We start from the raw sequence: 19,180 nt of genomic DNA on the forward strand, positions 1-19,180 counted from the left end.
AGAAGCTCGGAATTCAAAGCGCGCCTCTACAAGGTCCTTTTATGCTTATACTAATACTAATACGCAGGAGAATACGCACCGTAGCTGTCATCTCGATTGCCACTTCGAGCCTAGTGTCCACAGGAAGAACCGCAGCAGCTCTCCCAGACACTTGACCAATGCGACTCTGGTTGTTCACGCTGTCGACAGGCGAAACGCTTAACGTGAGCAGGTGCGTAGACACGTTCAAGACGGCAAAGTCATGCATATGATATCGAAAGAGCTACTTCAACATCGTTCTTGCTACGGTGCAGTCGTTCCTCCGGCGGATTTTGACTGCCGCTATTCCGCCCTTAACATCGTGGTTAGGGACATAGCTGGTATTGGTATCGTCGCCCCGCGCGCGGCCTCTAAGGCGTCGCCAAGCTCTTTCGGACATCGAGGATGATTGAAAAGCTTGCATGGCTAGCGCAGGCCGGTCGGCGAAACAGTCCTCACGGCTTTGGAGGACAGCGACGTCGGGAAGCTTTCCAAGCTGACCATCCGGTCGATGGTATTGTCAGCTTATCGACTGGCGGATCATCTGAACCGAGGCAGCGATCCGTGATCCTGGCACGAGGCCATGATACGAGGACCAGACGCGATCGCCGACGTACATTTAATTGGGGGACCGGCGAGGCGAGCCTTGATTGCGGGCAGTCTGAGCATATTGCCGCCCAGTCCTAGATGCGGACGAGTTCGACTGGGGCATTGGTCCCTTCGTCGTTGATCTCATCATCAATCGCGGCATCGTGCTTGCCAAAGGACCGCTAAGCCCCATCATCGGCGGCTGACGCGCTGTGTGCTTTGAGCAGAGGTGTGTTTGCTTCTGGGGAGACGTGAGATGTTCGACACATCTCCCGTCGTTTTGGTGAGAGCGGTTTGAACCTGCTAGAGGAGATGAACGAGTTTTCTATGGATGATTTCTAGTCACTCCAGCATTAACGCTCCATTATAACTCCGACGACGACGCCATTAATGGTATCGATTTCTTTATTACTTGACGCTCCCAAACTGTTGTGTGAGTGTCCACTAAAGCAATCGTTGCCCCATTGAGTCTACCCAACTGTGCTTGCTCCCAAAGCGCAGGACTTCTGGATGACATTTTCGTCACTCACGAATGCCGCCTAATAAATGCCCCCGAAGCTCTCGATCATGGTTCTATACTCTGCCTGGCTTCTAATCTACGCAACAGCCACTTCATGAGTGACCATATCCCGTCGATATTAGGACCTTAAATGGTTTACACACATTCCGTCCTCCCTTCATGTCTTACAGCCATTCATGCTGGGTACACATACCTGGAAGCCCAGCTTTGTTTTTCCATTTATGGGAATTTCAGCTTAAAGTCTCCTTACCGCAACCTTCCGCGGATTCACGTTGGAGGAATAAAGGAAGCTAAGTAGGTCTTGTTGATGTTGCGCTGCTGACATAGAATAAGGGGGTACACAAACGAGCGAGGCTGACAGGGCTGACATTGAGATCGGGAGTGGTTCCGTACTTGGTACAAGGATGAATGGCAGCAATCTGAAGCTAGGAACGAAGTCCTTGGTGAGCTTCCCTATATGCCATTGCCAGCTACCGATTATTCGTTGAAGCCCTCTAGGACAAGCTTTCTACAAGCAACGACATGCGTTACGCTAACCGCATCAAAGCACTTTACACAGCGCAAGGAATCTAGAGGTAAATAACCTACTAGGAATGGCCTACCTGCTTGGCAACTCTAGCCCAAGGAACACAATGCTGGGAGTCTGGCCAGACACGTTGAAGTGTCAGTCAAATACATCGAATGAAGCTTGAAAGTGCTGCTTACTGCCCATAGTCGATGGCGATAGCGCTTGGTCTCGAGCGTAATCTCGGTAACGGAGTAGAGCCGATCATGACACTTCCGCACGGAAACACTTGCCTTTCGCTTTGACGCCAGGAAGCGAAAGGCTCTATGTGCGGTGGCCTTCCTCTTTGCGAACGACGATGGCGCTTCCAGGGATGTGGCGGGAAAAGCGCCAATTCTCTCCAGGTACTCTAGGTCGCGATCCCAATCCATCACCGCCAAGGAACAGTTAGAGAAAGGGATATCCGAGCTCTCTTCGTTTCAGCAACGCCTGCCGTGACTCGCTCGAGTTGCAACCGGTATGTCACACACTGAGAACCCTTGGGATTCGAGCATGTCAGATGTCAGCGGGGCGGTTTCAGAGGCGCGTATGAGCTCCTCGGCGAGCGCAAGAACGATACATCACTCCTCGGTCCTCCACCATGCGTCACGGTATTCGCTATAGCTATTCAGATCATTGATTCGGTCTTGCTATGCCCCTATATTTCGCCTACAACGGTTCTCTAGAGTTCCTACCTTTCGGCAATGGCGACATGGATCCTGGTAACTGTCATATAGGGATAATAAAATGCCAGGCTCGCTTCAAAGGCTGGAATGTCGACTCCTGCCCCATCAGGCTCAACGAACCGCACATTCGTATTTCTCGCAGACGAAAGCGGGCGAAGGGAAGAAGCCGGTGCGGTAAACATTAGAGAAGGTGGAGTGAGGTGTAGAGTAAGAGAATCTCGGACATCATGTCAATGGTACAGGCAAAGTGGCTTAGGACGAGGGAGCCTAGACTGCTAGCGACCAAATCCGTAATCTAGTCCCATCCAATACTTGAACTTTTCCTAAGGTACATCCCAGGGAATCAGACGAGCTGATGTGGAAAAGGCTTCAGGGTGGACAGCGAGAGCAAAACTGGGTTTCTTGGGCCTGCTGTGCATACTTGCACCTTCCTACTTTATGCCTATAGGCAGAGGTGAAGCGTAGAGACCCCAAATTAAGGCTAAGTAGATAGATTCGCGTTCGCCGCTACCGCTCGGCTCGTACGAAGGCATGACGGTTTACATTAGGACCAAATATCTAGATGATGAGACTGTTAGGTCTGAAAGGCTTCTAATGCCTGTTTGGTTTGATTGCAATCAGGCCGCAAGAGTTGATGTGCGATCCTTTGCTTCTTTTTTACTTCTGGTGGCATACTAGCGCGGCCTCGAAACCCGGTTTCGTTTCAACAGTGATGAGGAAGATGGCCGAGATGGTTTTCCCTCCTCTTCTCGAGACCTCTGCTCCATCGACGAAGGTGTGCCATTCGACAGATGCGCGCAGTGGATGTCGAAAGTCTCTATCATCCGATAGATAGAGTTTGCCAGCAACACATAATGCGGTGGTAGTGGTAGAAGATCGTTCTAGAGAGGGAAACCACTTCGGATTCCAGACTCTCTAACGCGCCCCCATCTTCGAGCCGGAACGCACGCATGGATAGGTTAGGGCCGCGATACTCCTTCTGGGGAATGGTTTGGCGAGGATCGGCGGTGCTTATTCTCTGGTATGCAGCCCGTACGTGGCTGTAGAAGTGGTGGGGGTCACGTCGTAGATCGATTATCATAGCGGATACGACGGATCCAGGCAGTTGATGAATCGATCGGCTGGATTCGAGGAGGGCATGTTTTCGCACAGGTGATGGTATAAAACCTGCAACATAGTCCGAAAGTATGCTCTGGGCACACCCAGGACATTCCCGCTCCGGTTCAAACTGCCCGCGCTGTCGACCCTGCTGCCACTGTTTAACACCGGGGCGAACGAGCTGTCCAGTTAAAGCCACCCGGTGGGTTATACATGACTGAAGGCTAGTGAGCACTAGCAACGCAGGGAATTGTCTATTCTCTTGCAAATCTCGCGAGAAACGAAGAATAGCAGTGTCTAAATTGATGAGCGAGAAGTTGCTGCAGGGACTAAATCCGAGTACCTCGAACAGCTACCTACGGCATCTGCTCAGACATAGAGCTGCATCTGCGCTGTCCCTTCAACCGCCTTCGCTATGGCTGCGCTTGCAATCCGCGTTCGTCTTAATGCCTCCAACATCTTAGCCACTACACTCTACCATTCCGGAACCTCGATCGCCTAGATAGAGCGGATCTAGTTAACGACCTGGCATCCGGCGTATCTGCTATCTGGGTAGTAGAGGCAAAGTGATCAAGTCTATGGCAAAAAGCATCGTGATGCGAAAAGCCCAGATGTTGGCCCAAGTCCGCGTTAACCAGATGTTGCGTACTAAGAAGGTATGTATCGCGTCGTACCGCCTCCAGTGTCCACATCCCCCTAGATGGACTGTCCAAAATCGCATAGGTCAGCGCGTTTCCCATTGTCGCTTAGGAGGATGTTCTCAGGCTTGATATCGCAGTGGTATAGGCCCTCACTATAAATGTAAATAAGAGCATGGCTTATGTTGTGGAGGATGCTGGACTGCTCGTAAGTCCTCAACGCCGACATCCTGTTCGCATTTATACGCTTGGCAATATCCATGCCAACATATTCGAATTCTAACTGAAGCTTTTGAGCATCATAATGTATAAGCCGGGAGATGTACTAGTGATACAGCCAGCATAGCAGACCATATTCGTTTGACTATTCCTTAGCCATTGCGCGAGCAGCGGGTTTCCAGGCTTAAGAGCTATGGTGACGCCGTTCCATTCGCCTTTGAAGACATTCATACACGCGGTCTTGCCAATTGTTTTCCGCAGCACCTTCGACCTTCCCTACGTTTAGATGCAGCTTTCTTCCCTTTGCCAGAGTTCCCCCGCAAGGGAGGGAATCATGTAGCGGCAGCAGTTTTCTAAACAGCTGGGTTCTTGGCCACTGCGGCACCCGCATCTCCATGGCCTTTATTTCAGGAGCAAAAGGATCGCAATCCTTCTGCTCTTTAGTTATGATTCCTTATATCCGCCAACACTTTAGTTTTGGTGGCAGCTGCGCGATTTGGTTCATGAACAGAATCGTTGGCAGCTTTGGGCGTGGAATGAGATGGGCTAGGCAGTGGAGTGTGAGCAGTGTGCGCTTGCGCTGCTTTTGCGGCTCCACATTACAAGATCTGGAGGCGCGTTTAGGTGGTTCTAGAAGGACAGTGTACTGCTCTTGGTACGACGAAATCCGGGCCTCAAAGAGAAGCGCTTTCGTGAATTCGATGCACCATGGCCCACTTCTGAGCCTCATCTGCTGTTGGTGTCTGAGCTCTAGAACGCATTTTGGCTTGCACTTGGGCCACATGTGGAAGATAGTCGATTAGTGTGGAGGTTGAAGCGCTCAACCCGGTCACTGTCGGGGTCAGGATATATGAGTGCGCAGTGGGTGTGAATCCGACTGAACTCGTTTCTGGCTTCTCTTCGGTCTCCACAAGCGTCAGATGGCAATGCTGCGCTGATCTTAGAACAAATTTTGCCATGCGTCAATCCTGGGTGATGAGCACCCACACTCAATTTGACAGACTTGGACTTCGGGAAAAGTTTGAGCCGCAGCACAGGGGCTCAGTCTATTATTAAGAAATTGCGGCCATGGAGTGGGGACATAATGGTATATTATGATGCCGGGATCCGGCGAGCGGTGGGAAAGGTGAGGCGAGGCTCAAGGCGCCTAGAGCATCTCGACCCGTGGCGCTCCGAGATCGAGATTGACGCACCAACCTCCTCACCACCTCACCACCTCGCAACCTTGCAACCTCGCAACCTCATCTCGCAGCCTATCGCTGTCAGCTGAATCCCCCACAAGCTGCAGCCGCGAACATGGCCCCTGCCCGCTCCCCTTTCTTCCAGTCCCTCTGCCTCGGAGCCATCAAAGCATCGCTGAACCTGAAGCAGCCTGCGGGCACGCAGCCAGCAGTCCGCTTCGCCAACGATGGCTACATTTCCGAATGAGATGCGCGCTTCAACCGACGTTCCATCCCTCTTATACCTTGTTGGGCCTTATTGTCAGCGTCGTTGGACAGAAAACCGCCCAGGGTGACACCAGTGCAGTCGAGGCTGAAGTCGCGCGATGCATGCAACAAGAGACCGACCGCCTCGAAGCAGTCATGGACATACCAAACTCAATTCCTTCCTCGCGGCTCCTGATGCGCTCTGGGATGAGTGCCATGAGCTCCTCGCAAGTGACCACAGTGCGGAGCCATGCTCAGTTTGTCGTTGGCGCAGTATCACTGATCCACCGCCTTCACGCCGTCTCGAGCCCGTCTGCACCGTTCGGCGAGCTGCTGCCCTCGGAAGATGCCGTTATTGTCGCCGCGGGTCGAGGACCAGCGAAGAGGAGGAGGCTCACCCGGCCCACCAGCCTGCATAACCATCGTCGTAGCGAGAGGATTGCAAAGATAAGGAATTTTGAAAGGTCCCTTGCCTTGTCGTAGAAGCTTGTATGTTTTGCGCTGACACATGTGGCACTAGATCGCTGGGCTGGAGGATACGCGCACGGCGTATGCTCGTACCTATTTCGCGACGCGGCATTCGCGTTACAACTCTATTCGAACACCTCCGCTACCTTTGATCGCATACGTTGACGCCACAGCCTTGACTGCATAGCTGGATGCATTTTGGAAGGCAGCTAGTCTGTCGACCAGGTTTCTTTGCCTACGTCCCCATCCACGACGACGTTCGATCTCGCCGGAATTAGACCGCATGGCCAACTTACTAGCCACAAGCGGGCGATGAAACGGACACACTTCAGACATATATGGAAGGGGAAAGGAGCATACCCGGCGCGGACGGTGCTACGGGTTGGAATGGCTATCAGTGGAGGCAGCAACGCGAGGAAGCGGGGCTCATCGCCTCTCGAGAGGCAACGGCGCTTCCCTCGTTACTATATCGCGAGCAGCTGGGGGAGGAACGAACGGCATTGGTTGGAGCGGGGTTGGAGGGAGGCGTCTATATCAGCTGTCCTCTATACACACTTATATGAATTCACCAACAACAAAGCACCCTCAACGCCGTGTAATGCCGACGCTGATCGTGACGCTGATCCCGCTGACTCGACTAATTTCTCAACCTCTCAAGACCCAGGCCTAGCCGCCCTGATAGCTTGCGGAGGGTCGAATCGCTCAACTGAAGTGCCATTTCGTAATTCGGATTAGCGCTGCAATCTACCTCGCCGCAGGCTCAACCTCACCGCCTTCACATCCACGCCCAAACGACACGATGAAATGAAACGCGGCACTCAGCCTACATGCTTCCCACCTACCGCGACCACACCGCGTCTTCGACACTGGTGCAGAGCCACCAGGATCCAGCATCCCCCGTAAACCCGCCCGACTTCATTTTAGTGTTCGTGACAATGTTAGAACACTCCAGCAGACGCACTCCATATTCGAGGTGGAAAAATGGACTCCTGCGACAGCACTGTATCCCACATCTACGCCGACACCGCGAGTCCTTGGTCCTGCCCCTCGATCAATACCAAGCGCCGCGAGGGGTTTCGTAATCGGAGGCGACATTAGACCTTATCGATGTGGGCCACACTCCTACGTTCTGCCTTCGGGGATCTTCGACAAGCAGATTACGTCGAATAGAACATGGATGTGGGCTTACGATAAAGCGATGTACATACTCGTTCAAGAAAGGGAGGTCAGATTCTTTTTTACATGCCGAAGGATGTCTCGACGCCGCCGTAAGTACCGCTCTTCGTCTTGCTTCTATTACTGCTAACGATGTGGATAAGGCATTTTTCATTGACGGCCAGGCCATTAACTGGGGTTAGCGATTGCCGAGCAGTTTCAAAGTCTGCTTCTATGAGACCAATCACCTGAACTGCACCCGCATTCTTAATCCATGACTCTACTTATACATGAAGCCTAAACCCATCAACGAAGCGCGCCAACCTCATCCGCACCGCACCGAAGCGCGCCAATCTTGGTGACGTTGCCGAAATCCCTTGCAGTGAACGTCCCGTATACGTCAAAAGGGGCGGAAGAACGGCTTCGGCCCTAGGGAAGAAGTAGTAGGTTTCCCACTGCCATCGAGACCACCTTAGCGCATCTAATCTCTTACGTATTCCCGTTATCGCAGTTAATCAGGCTTCTCGTCCCTTCGTAAAGGGTGTAGAAGGTCTTCCTCGCCTTTACCACCTACGCCAACATGCTCGACCTCTCTTTCCTGCACACTTATCCATTCCGGGAAGTTCAACTCTGGTCATAGCTCACTAAAGATGCCACTGTGCTCGTCTACATCGTAATAGCGAACACTGCGTTCCAATACCACCATCCCGCTTGAATGGGACGCGATTGTCGCACTACCTCTTGCCAGCGGCCATGAAATGGCGATCCTCATCAGAAGTACTTGAAGATTTCAAGAAGTGGCACATCCTGCAAGAGGGGGTCTCAAACCAGATTCACCCTGTAATCAGAACGTACGGGCATTGAAGTAAAGACGATCGAGCCCCACCCGCTGCATCATCTCGTACAGGCCACAGTAGGAGCCTTCATCCTCCCATAGCCAAGAGTCAGGGTCGCCTATACGCATATGAGGCCATCCATATCTCCAGTAAGTTATCGCCCATTACCGCTTCGACGCTCGATCTTTGCTGGAGAGAGAATGGTCTAGTTGAGCTGCTCATTTGCAGAGTTCACAGTCCATGGATCACAACTGATAATGCCTCCGAACTCTCTGGTCTGGTCGACCTGTTATCAATCCGACGTTGGGGCAGTCCCAGCGAACAAAAGGCGGCCTTCTCTGTTCGTTCTGTACCAGCATCGACATAGATCAGATATGCAACATTGATCCTCGTTTCGTAAAGGAAATATGGGTTGATGTACTTTGCAACATGAACGAGGATAGTTATCCCTCTACCATTAACATTATGAATTCACTACGCGACTTCGGTGTTCCAGACAAGATTTCCCCTAAGATTACCTATTTAGGTCTCTCTCCCGGGGCAGAGAATTAGTAGAATCCAGCGTCGAACGAGAATAATACGCAACGTACGAGAAGCTCTTCCCTATCAAGAGCTATGGATCGATCCTGCTACCTCAAACGACACCGTACTTGAACCCACAGCTATCTTCATGTGCACCTCCCCCCTGCAGATCTTCAAGCCTACGTATTCAAGATATGGTTTCATGCGGGTGAATCGTATACCTGGGAGAGTGACTCAGGTGTCTAGCAGATTGTATCGGATCCACCAAAGCTTTACGAAATAGCTCATCCAGTGGTATGCATTCTTTGCGGCTAATCGGTTAGAACGCTGCATTTACAGATTCTTGGTTAGGGGAAGAAGGCTAACATATCTTTAAATCTTGACCGCTATCTAGAAGACAGCAGCCGCGGTTCTATAAGGCTTCCATGGAATGAAACTCGAGAATGGCCTGGATGACGCCGACAAGAATATGACTAGCAAGAACGGCGATATCAAGGGCGAGATTCGCCTAGATTACACCCACCAACCAACACAGTGCGAGGAGAATGGTGACGACATGAATAAAGTCTACTAGTACAACGCCGATCGGCAGAACGTGAGCGAAAGCGGCGCTGTTAAGAACGAGATCCCCCTAGACAGCGACGGCTAGCGCATAATTGGTGCCAAGAATGAGACTCCTATCTTCCGTATCTACTACCTTGCTTCTACCTCTAAGATGGTATCTCCTGGGGCTACTACATCTCGATGTGGTCTTCTACAGAACCTCCGTTCTGTTGGCTTCTCTCCACCTATTTCACAAGTAATTTCGGAGATGTGATAGGTTGGCGTATTGCTTTAACTGCAATAGTATATGACCCATGGAATTTAACGCAATATGTAATAGGGAAACAAAGGGTCGAAAATAACGCATATAAACAAGCATGCCATTACTAAAGTATTAAGATTACGCCTCTTAAATAGGATGTGTATGATAATAATCCTAAGAGCAAGAAAGTTTCGAATAGATGTTTGATCGAGGAATCTGCTCGCTCTAGATGTTGACAACTGCTGCTAACGGTGTCCGCTTCTGGGCACTGACTGGGTATACGCCGGCCTGTAAGATCTAATCGAGGCTTCGGTGGAACGGGAGTTTTAAGTGCAGAGTAAGAACTTGGCACCTAGCCGGCTACAAAAGTACATGGATATATTTAGTTTGGAAGGACATTATCATTATGCTTCTAGAACTCACGATGATCCCGTAGGTCAAGCACTAGGCCACCAGACCGACCTATTAGTTGAGAGCCCTCAGCGATTTGTTTGCATGAAGAATAACATCAGTGCGCGGTTTCTGGATGCACTTCAACATGGTGCGGCGCGCGGGATGTTAGTAACAGCTATTACCGTCGGATACGCCTAGAACTCGCTTACTCGCGGCAGAGCACTTCTCCACAACGCTCCTGAGAGCGCTCAATGTCGCCGAGCTACTTCCATATAGCTAGTAGCTCCACCACGAGCACCGAGCACGTATAGGGAAGCTAGAAGCAGCATAGACGGCATTGTTAACCTCTCTTGAACGTTAGTCCTAAAGTTTCCTTACCATGTGCGTATGTAAGTATCGCGACGACTAGCTCTTTAATCGCACGGTAACTCCCTAAAGTTACCCTCAGGCTCGGCTCTAACTTTCATTACGTTCCGTTAGTCATAGCCCCCGTACTTCTTGTTTTATGGTATACCTACTTCCTGCTTCGACTTTCGATGCTGCTGGTGTGAGCGTCTATGCCTAGGTCTAATCACCATAGAGTAGTACGCTAGTACCTGCAAGCAGACCAGTTCTAACTCGTCTAAGATTTATTTCAATCCACCAACTTCATTAGCAGCTAAGGATAATGTTTAATAGTTAAGACTCCCTTTATACAAATGGTTCCCCTTCCATATGCGTCGCGATCTCGTTGAGTAACTTGCTTACCGTGAAACCTACTAGTTACCAAGAACGGTACAGCTGACCATGTCGTAGACATCTTGTTGACCTGCATGGCTACTATCACCAAGGGCGAGCCTAAGATGGGGCTCTGGAGACAGGCAATGATGATGAGCAAGGTGGACTAGAAAGAGACTGCCGCAGATACCCTCACTGTGGAGAACGACATTGGCAGGGATTCTGAAATCAACGGCAATAGGTGCTTTGAGCATGATGGTGATAAAGGAACATTTATTTTACCTTGAATTGATCAGTCTGTGTTTAGCAATGAAGTAATAAGGATCACGACTCCAAAACCAAAGTCTGGCGAATCGACACCTGATCCTGCATTACCACTCACTTGCATTCTATAGAAAACGAAGGACTCTCTACAGCGGCATACCTCAGCCATGGAAATCTCATTCCACCAGCAAACACCCATTGAAGAAGAGAGGAAACTGCGTAGTTACTCAGATATCTGCTCTTAGCCCATCAACGTCAACAGTACGAAATAATCTAAAATGTAGGGGATATTTAAGAGAGGGGGAGTGGGCTCCTAACTAATATGTAGCGTTGGAGTTCTAACTTGCAATCTGGAGATGGCGAGTTAAGCATCCTGCTCTACTTTCAGTCCCTAGTTCTACTTTGCGACAGCTCTGAGTTTTAAACTTCCATGGCCACTAAATAAGTGTAGGTCGAGATCTATTTTCCCTTTAGCCTTCGGCATGCTACTGCACTCCTCTGCCTTTATTAAGCCCTAATGTAGGAGCCTTAGGCCTGGTTTCTACTGTTGCACATATCTAATTATCCACTGTACTAAATTGCTCCTTGCTTTTAGATAATACTGTGGAAGCCAGCTTGCCAAACATGCTACAGGCTCTATTGCAGGAATGCCCTACATTAAGCTTGCATTTAACTACTATTATAATACCCAACATACATTTGCCTAGATGGTTCGATGGATTAGTCGCTTAGGGGAAGCCTGTATGCTCATCTCGATGGTATGCATATCTCTTGCTGGCTCGCAAGAATAATGTTATATAGATGGCCCAATTATAGATAACAAGTTTGCAGACCGCACACTCCGTTCGAACCCCACATGATCACGCAAACACACAGCGCGGACAACAAGCTATTGTAGCGCGGAGAACGAGCCGCCCTGAATAACAGTAGAGATACATAGTTGCCCTTCTCGGCGAAGGACTGCTATACATACCCGCTTAGTACGTAGGGTCGGGAACCTCGTTCTTTTAGACTTAATCGTGCTGATAGTTCGCTTCATGGGCGAATTTAGCAGCGGCGTCGCCATCTTAAACCTGAGCTCTCATGGCGCCTCTGCTTTACGTCTTAAGCACCTCGACGAGCCTAACGGCCTTTACCCGGCATTCCCAATCAGGGTATTTATTAGGGATGAAGTACAGTTGTTCTATGGAGAGGTCCAGAGGATTTATAAGAGACAAGGCCCTCAGAGTCAAGAGTGCAAGGCGAAATCTGAGTGGAGAGAATCTAAGCGTAAAGAAAGGGAGAGTATCTTGATAGAAACAACATGGCAGTCGAATCAAACCAAGATCTTTCAATGGGGTGGATAAGACTGCCTACTTGCCCATATGGAATATCCCGCAGATTAGCAGTAAAGTGGTGGTAATAATCTAACTCGTAAGACATCTGGCATATGCTCAGGAGCCAAGGTGACATGATACGGATGAGGTGTTTCGACGGCTTTTGCGACATGCCTATAGAAGCTGAACCATGTGTAACTGTTAATCTATAGATAATACAGCTAATCAGATAGCACCATCGATTGAATAGTAAGGTCTTAGCCATAGGTGAAAGCGTACCCGCCATGGAATGCAATATGAATCTCGAAATAGTAATCTAGCTTGTTAGCATCTAACAACACTAGCTAATCTAACCTCCAGGAACGGATATTACGACTACTTGGACATTAGGATCATTCGTGTTTGGGTGGAGCTTATGAGGCAATTCGACAATGCTAGGTCCGGATAAAACTCCGCGAGGTGTATAGTAATAACTGGCTACTTCTCCCTGACGCCTATGTGGAGTCTCGCAGCGATTCTGTTTTGTAAACCAAGCAAAAGTATTAGTCCTAGTTCTCTTGCAGAATAGGACCGGGGATTTATCACTCCACGTGTCATCCTGGATGGCACGAATGGGAAGAGGGTGAAGAAACTAGAATGTTTTCTAGGGATTTGACACAGTGAGGTGGTACCTGTATGCAATTGCGACTTTTAATTCTGGTTACACGCTCGGCCTTATTACAAGAAGGGGTTGAGAAATATATGTATGGAAGGGGCTGCCTAGGTTATATTCGAAGCCATGGAGGGATGGGCACATGGTTGCAGTCATCGACTCAGGCCATATGAGAATCATGCAGCAAGATGAATGGTTGTGGCCTGTGCCGCATGGTCATATTATGATCGAACGATCCTCACGCCGCCGGCATCCGTATGGCTTTCTATGGTTGAAGACTGCCCTAGAACGCTCCCGCATCAGCCGAAAGACGTCTGGCCACGACCATCATATCAGCTGCAGTCAGGTATTGCAACCGCCGTTAATGATCTTAGGATTATCCAGCAGCTCAACTCGCCGTCTCTCAAGAACATAAGCTGGCTCCAGGCCAGTATAGCATAGGGGAACCGAGGAATTGGCTTGGGTAACATTCCAGTGTGGGAAGTTGAGCAATCGAGACCATGACTAATGCTGTAACTTGTGCGCACGATGGCCCTTCAGTCCTAAGTAATCGCATTCGAGCAGCGTATGTTCAACCCAGGCTGTGCATCCAGTGCGGCGCCTGCCTCCCCACAATCTGCAAGCAGTTCTACGTGGGACCACGTGCCAATTTCTGCGATACACGCCTTGGCTGCTTGGAAACGACAATGCAACTTTGGTTCTGGAATTGGAACGGCGTCTGTATCGTAGGCCTGGAAGCAATACGGCGTCAGAGAGAGTAAGTCGTTAGGATTACCAGCGGATGCTTCACTTTTTCGTGACTAATGTAGCACTACTGAGAAATCTGATAGGGCGGGGTGTGATACTAATCCAGGGTTGTAGCTTAGGTTTAGGACAGAAAGCGTAGAGAAGACAGTTGCGCGTGGTAGGCAAAGTACAAAGTAGAAAGAAGAGAGGGAGGGAGGTTACTCTGGTAGCCGTTAACTGGCAGCATGTTCTAATTAGATAGACCTATCATGGACATATTAATTGTTGCAAACTTTGACAGAGCACATATAAAGTGTTCAGACTAAACAGCTAACATTTGCTTTACAGTAGAGTCGCTTCTCTTGGACTAGTGTTCGCGTCCTTCTGAGCACCGTTATAGGCGCGTCTGGGTGCGGAGGGTAGAGCTTTATTTCTCGCGAAGTTTCACCTTCTGGGCCTGCCATTTTCCGTATGCATGCGGACTATCTTCCATAATGTTACCCTTAGGATACGACGTTCCTTCATGGCAAGATGTTGCGAGGTTATCATCGTGGTAGTCGGGGTGGAGCGGTAGAAGGCAGATATGGTTGCTTAAGGGCTTCGGTGCGTTATAATTTCCGCTTCTTAGAGGGGAAGAACAGGTTATAGTTCGTAGGTGCTAGTGTTGAAGCCTAAAACGCGAGGCTCTAACGGCCGTAATTTTCCCCAGATGCCAGCACAATCCGCAAACCAAGCAGCCAACTACGCGTTCCCAATCTCCTCCCTGATCCTCCCCCAAAACGCGAATTTCCCAGAGGGGGTTTGAAAGCAAGGAAGATCAAAGGGGTGCCATGTGTCCATAGAGTCCAATATGGCGCGTTGTGGTCGAATTTCCGTTCTCGAAATGAGTAAACGAAGGTCGGGATGAATGGCGCATAGATCTCATGGATATACAACGTTCGGGGAGGTGCACTGCAGTGTCTCTATCCGTTGGGTTCCACTCCAAGTCAAGTAAGGGTGCGGGTACATGTGGAGCGGGCATACCTGCCCTCTGAATAGCTAGCTCAGAAGTTCCGAACGTTTAGATTATCTCGTCAGACCTTGTCGCTTTCCTCGATGCTTCCACAGCAAGAAAACCAGTCCGTCTGGATTAGCTGCGATCGAGCGTTGTTGCGAGAAATACCTAGCACTTCGCAGTGCGTTTTATTGAAGCGAAGCCGTTATGTGTTGTACTGAGGGTGCTCTAACAGGTGCGGTTGTTGCGGAATCGTTTCTAGTTTCGAATGTTTGCTAGGAGCGCTACCTAGGGTGTCTATTAGCGACGCTTTTCATGATTAAGAACGGGCCTGGCGCTGACGGCTCTTCCTTTACACATCTACTGGTAAGTTGCTGCTCTTCACTCTTCGCCATGCTAATATGGCGCTCTTTAAAGCAGAGACCTCCTAATCTCTTCCCTTCAGCCCTGCGGCTGTTCCCTCCTATTCTCCCGCCGTCTCGATGCCCAACGATCCCGCGCGCTGGATTGCATCGTTTTGAAGATTATGGAAGCTAGTGCATGCTAAGTAATCTATAGCGGGTTGAAGATTGCGGGATGTTTTGTTGTGTCCACATAAAGCCAGAAACGAGAGCCGTCGGCGGATTGATAGAAGAATTGTTTGGGTCATCCGTATCTGCCACATTCAGCTTTCTCGTCGCGTTTGCTTCAAGGCTAATTGATGCGCGCATACTCACACATAGGGCTCTCCTCAACTTTCGTCCATTCCTCCACGACATCCTGTTACCTATTAATTATCGTCTCTATGAGTATCTCTTAGGTACGCGAAGAATCCAGGCTCGGTTGGGGATGCGCCGGATGCGGTGCTTGGCGTTGCAGGGTTGTCGCGCGAGTTCGACCCGGAAGTCGACCAACAAAACCATTCCGAACGTCACAACCACGCGCTGCACCGTCACCGTTCAAGTTTGGATGGCCTTCGCATATGCGCCCCAGTTACTGATCTTAATTTTAGGTGATAATAATAAGTGGTTAGAGTTAGTGGTGGGTATGGTGGAAATGTCGGTGTTCCTTGCCAAGCACGCTAGCCGAAGCTAACCCAAGTAGGCCAAGTGCGAAACCCCGCTCCCTCAACACCAGGCACACGACTGCGGGTTTTCTGCGCATGCGCAGAAAGTGCCAATTGCCGAATAAATTCCAAATGCTGGCTGCGTATTAAAGACGTGTCACTTCTACTAGAAGCGGGTAGCGGGTAGACAATGTGGTTGGAGAGGAGGGCGGCAAGTAGTCGATTTTTAGTAACGCCGATAGCTCTGGCCTCCGGGCCCTTGAGGGCTCGCCTATGCAGAGGTCGCAGTGCAGCGGCTGTAACGCCCAACAACGCAACATTCTTCTCTAAAACTGCGCCAGGCTCGCTTAGAATTGTATGCGACGTCCATACGGAATTGCGCCTCTACTTGCTTAGGGCGTCGTTGTGGGTGGGTAAGAACTCGAGACGACAAGCCGCAGCAGTGGCTGGGGGACATGCGAGCCCTCTGATTGGCCAAAATAATTTTCTATCCGATGTTTTGAAGTTCTGCGATAAGCCTGGCACACGGCATCGAAGTCTCGAGGCACTTGCACCCCAGAAGCGAAACCAGCTCCACCCTTTCTCTGATCCTACTATTATCTATCCTACCTTAGAAAGGCGGGCTTACGTCTCGGCCTATCCATAAAAGGAAAAAAAAGAAAAAGACAAAAACATACAACAGCGGGTATTCGCTAGTGGTCACCCACCTAACTACTAATCCGCCGGTACGCTGCTTAAATATGGCTGAGCGAACGGGAAGCCTTGTATTCAGCGTCCTATGGTCGTATGTGCTAGTAATAGCGCGATTTGGCATAAATATATGGCTCATTCGTCGGTCAGGGTTCATATGTACCAGATATGCCTCTGCCAAGCATATATATAGCTTAGTTTTATTCAACATATGTGGAATCTCTGACTTAAATCTTCTTCCATGCTTAACAACCCGCGCAGAACCACACGCTTTTTTTCTCGATTCGGCTTTTCCCGCCTGCTGTGGCGTCTTCCTGGCCACATCTCGTGCAGGATTGATCACTAGGGCATCCACGTCTATACCAGGGCATTAACATCTCCACCAGGGTGTCAATATCTACACCGAGGCGTCAAAGACCAGGCATCGGCGTTTATGCCAGTGCAACCCCGCGTATCTCATATAGCTACCGCGACATCAAGGAAGCGGTTGACCGCATGGCTAATAGCGGCTTCTGGTGCGGGCTCGACGCGATCCGAGAGGGTGGAGAGGACACTATTCTGAGACAGCGTTCGGGTTTATACTGTCGTCCAGTGCAGGAGCATGATTACTATCTGCATCATGTGTGGACTAGAAATGATCGCGCTGTTTCCGTTTTCGAGCGAGCGTTCTCAGGCCCTACATTCTGTACATGTTGCCAGGGTATAGTGTGAACGAGAACCTGACGAAGACGGTGAATACCATGAAAGAGTCGGGCATCGGAGTAGGGAAACACAGTCAGAGGCTCAGAGGCCAATCATGGGCTCAGCTGAGCCGCCGCAGACGACTGAGTTTGCCCCTGGGATGCCGAATATGAATACAGAGACAAAAAGCCTCTTCATAGGCATCAGCGTACTGGTCCCGAGTGTCCTGATGAACGAGAATGCCGACTTAGCTACAGGCGCCGGAGAAGGGCTGCTACCGCCTGTTTCCACTGCCTCGAGTCGCTCGCGAGGGTTTCTTGAGTCACTTCAAATACAATGTTCTCACTCATGACGCTTACTTTGGGGGGGATGCCCCTGTTCTGGCGTTTGACTGTGAACACGCCGCCGCGCCGTTCGCGACTATGGGGATGCGCTCGAATGTGATTTTGGGGAGCTGGTAAGCAGACATATTCATAGCAGCAACCATGCCAAGATGCCACTGATCATGCTGCTAATGTACAGCTTCGTATTCCCGACACTGCTTGCGTTTCTGTAGATGGCCTTGACTAGGAAGGAAATCATGGGTGGGTGGGTGGACTAGCTCATGTGGGGACCAACTCTCGATGCTAGACCACTGAATGATGAAGGGAAGGGGGTCATTGAGGTCACTGGCCGAGACTGAACCGCTAAGATCCCCTTGACTCCGAGCTAGACTTGGAAGACACTATAGAGCATGGACAGGAGGGCAGCGACTATTGAACACACTGTTACCAGCTACACAAGGGGTACGAAGGCGCCGGCGCCAAGAAGAACAGCCTCAATCCCGCCACCAACGCCCCTAGGATCGCAGGCGCACCCACCTTCAGGGCCACCATGAGGTATAAGCGAGGCCAAGTCCCACCACAAGTGCAGGTCCGCCTCCGCCCTCTCCCGCACCAAGTTAACTGACACATACATGCCTGCAAGCACCAGTAGCGATCCTGAGAATGGCGGCGCGTATCTTCCCAGGCACAACGACGCACATCCTCTCGCTTATAGCCAACCAACCATTCAGAGTTCTAGCTAGGCCTATAGTAGCCAGCGCGAGAGCGCACTCCCTAACATCTTGAACAAGCCCTTATCCTCGCTTAGCAACTTCTCTCCTTAGGTGTATAACTCGCACATTGCCCGCCTTTGTAGAGCCACACACTCAAGCGCCAATCAACGCCAGTAATCCTCAACATGGGCCGTCTCGCTTTCGATATCTCCTGGCCGAAATGTAGGTGCCAACATCGCCACCACAGCATTACCGCATCCTTCCTTCATCTTTGCCCGGCTTGAAAAATATTAAGAGCTTGGCCCCAATTAGAAAGACTGCTACGCAAAATACAGCTCCGGAAAGAGTGCTTTACGAACGCGTAATATGCGAACATTTTCTCCACCTACTGTATTATCTCACCAGCATAGAGCCTGAGATAGATTGTCCCGGCGCATGCTCCATGCAATCGAGTAACCTAGCTAACAATCGATCCTGGTGGGTAGAGTATACAGCGTACTCCCTAACATGGCATTTCCACCAATAGTCTCCACTATCACGACGACGGCTTATAGATTAAAATGTGCATGGACTCTTAAGCTCGAGGGGTCTCGCCACGTTCGGAAATAAGGAATAAAGAGAATCTGCGTAATACCAGCTACAGCACCTACTTTACTACTTGGCTCTTATTCAGGACACATGGAAGGAGCGTCATCATGCTTCAGCAATGGCGAGTGTAAGATGCTACCAAAAATTGTAGGGTAGGAGTCCATTCCACAAACACCTTTTCCTCTAACGCTATACCATATTTCTCCTCGACTTTCGTGCTCTAATGCTTTTATACCACTAGCAACTACACTGTCCTTCCTCTAAGGAAAACAATCTTCCTCCTTATTAGAAGAGTAGAAGATAAAAGGCGGCCTTCTAACCTATATACTTCAGTATAATCTCCTACTTACCCTTCCAAGCATTCCTCTCCTCTCCGTTAACTCTATCACCCTTTTAATTACGCTACCATCCTCAGCATATACTATATCCAAGCAGAAGAGAAGACTAACCTCCGCTCTTACACAGGATAAAGAACAAAACGCACTATCACAGCCTCACAACCCTACTACTAATCAACCATAGGCACTCTGTCTATGAGCCCATTCGTTCCACTT

General features: G+C 50.0%; 3 protein-coding genes across 3 annotated transcripts; 1 reads left to right on the top strand and 2 right to left on the bottom strand.

Moving 5' to 3' along the window:
• Positions 1-3,013: 3,013 nt before the first annotated feature.
• On the bottom strand, positions 3,014-3,831 carry BU26DRAFT_511306 (uncharacterized protein; the record flags this gene model as incomplete). The annotated part of the gene is made up of 3 exons (XM_033827290.1): positions 3,014-3,237; positions 3,305-3,678; positions 3,815-3,831. 3 exons carry the CDS (start codon positions 3,829-3,831, stop codon positions 3,014-3,016), a joined length of 615 nt encoding a protein of 204 aa, XP_033676516.1.
• Positions 3,832-4,150: 319 nt separating this feature from the next.
• Positions 4,151-4,542, bottom strand: BU26DRAFT_571675 (uncharacterized protein; the record flags this gene model as incomplete). The annotated part of the gene is made up of 2 exons (XM_033834170.1): positions 4,151-4,375; positions 4,444-4,542. The coding sequence occupies 2 exons, from the start codon at positions 4,540-4,542 to the stop codon at positions 4,151-4,153; spliced, it is 324 nt and encodes a 107-aa protein (XP_033676517.1).
• Positions 4,543-16,287: 11,745 nt separating this feature from the next.
• On the top strand, positions 16,288-16,695 carry BU26DRAFT_440338 (uncharacterized protein; the record flags this gene model as incomplete). The annotated part of the gene is made up of 1 exon (XM_033824387.1): positions 16,288-16,695. A coding segment is annotated over one exon (408 nt), but the record flags the coding sequence as incomplete, so codon positions are not given.
• Between the last annotated feature and the right edge of the window lie 2,485 nt (positions 16,696-19,180).

The sequence above is a fragment of the Trematosphaeria pertusa genome, assembly GCF_010094035.1.
Source record: "Trematosphaeria pertusa strain CBS 122368 unplaced genomic scaffold BU26scaffold_23, whole genome shotgun sequence".
Taxonomy (NCBI): domain Eukaryota; kingdom Fungi; phylum Ascomycota; class Dothideomycetes; order Pleosporales; family Trematosphaeriaceae; genus Trematosphaeria; species Trematosphaeria pertusa.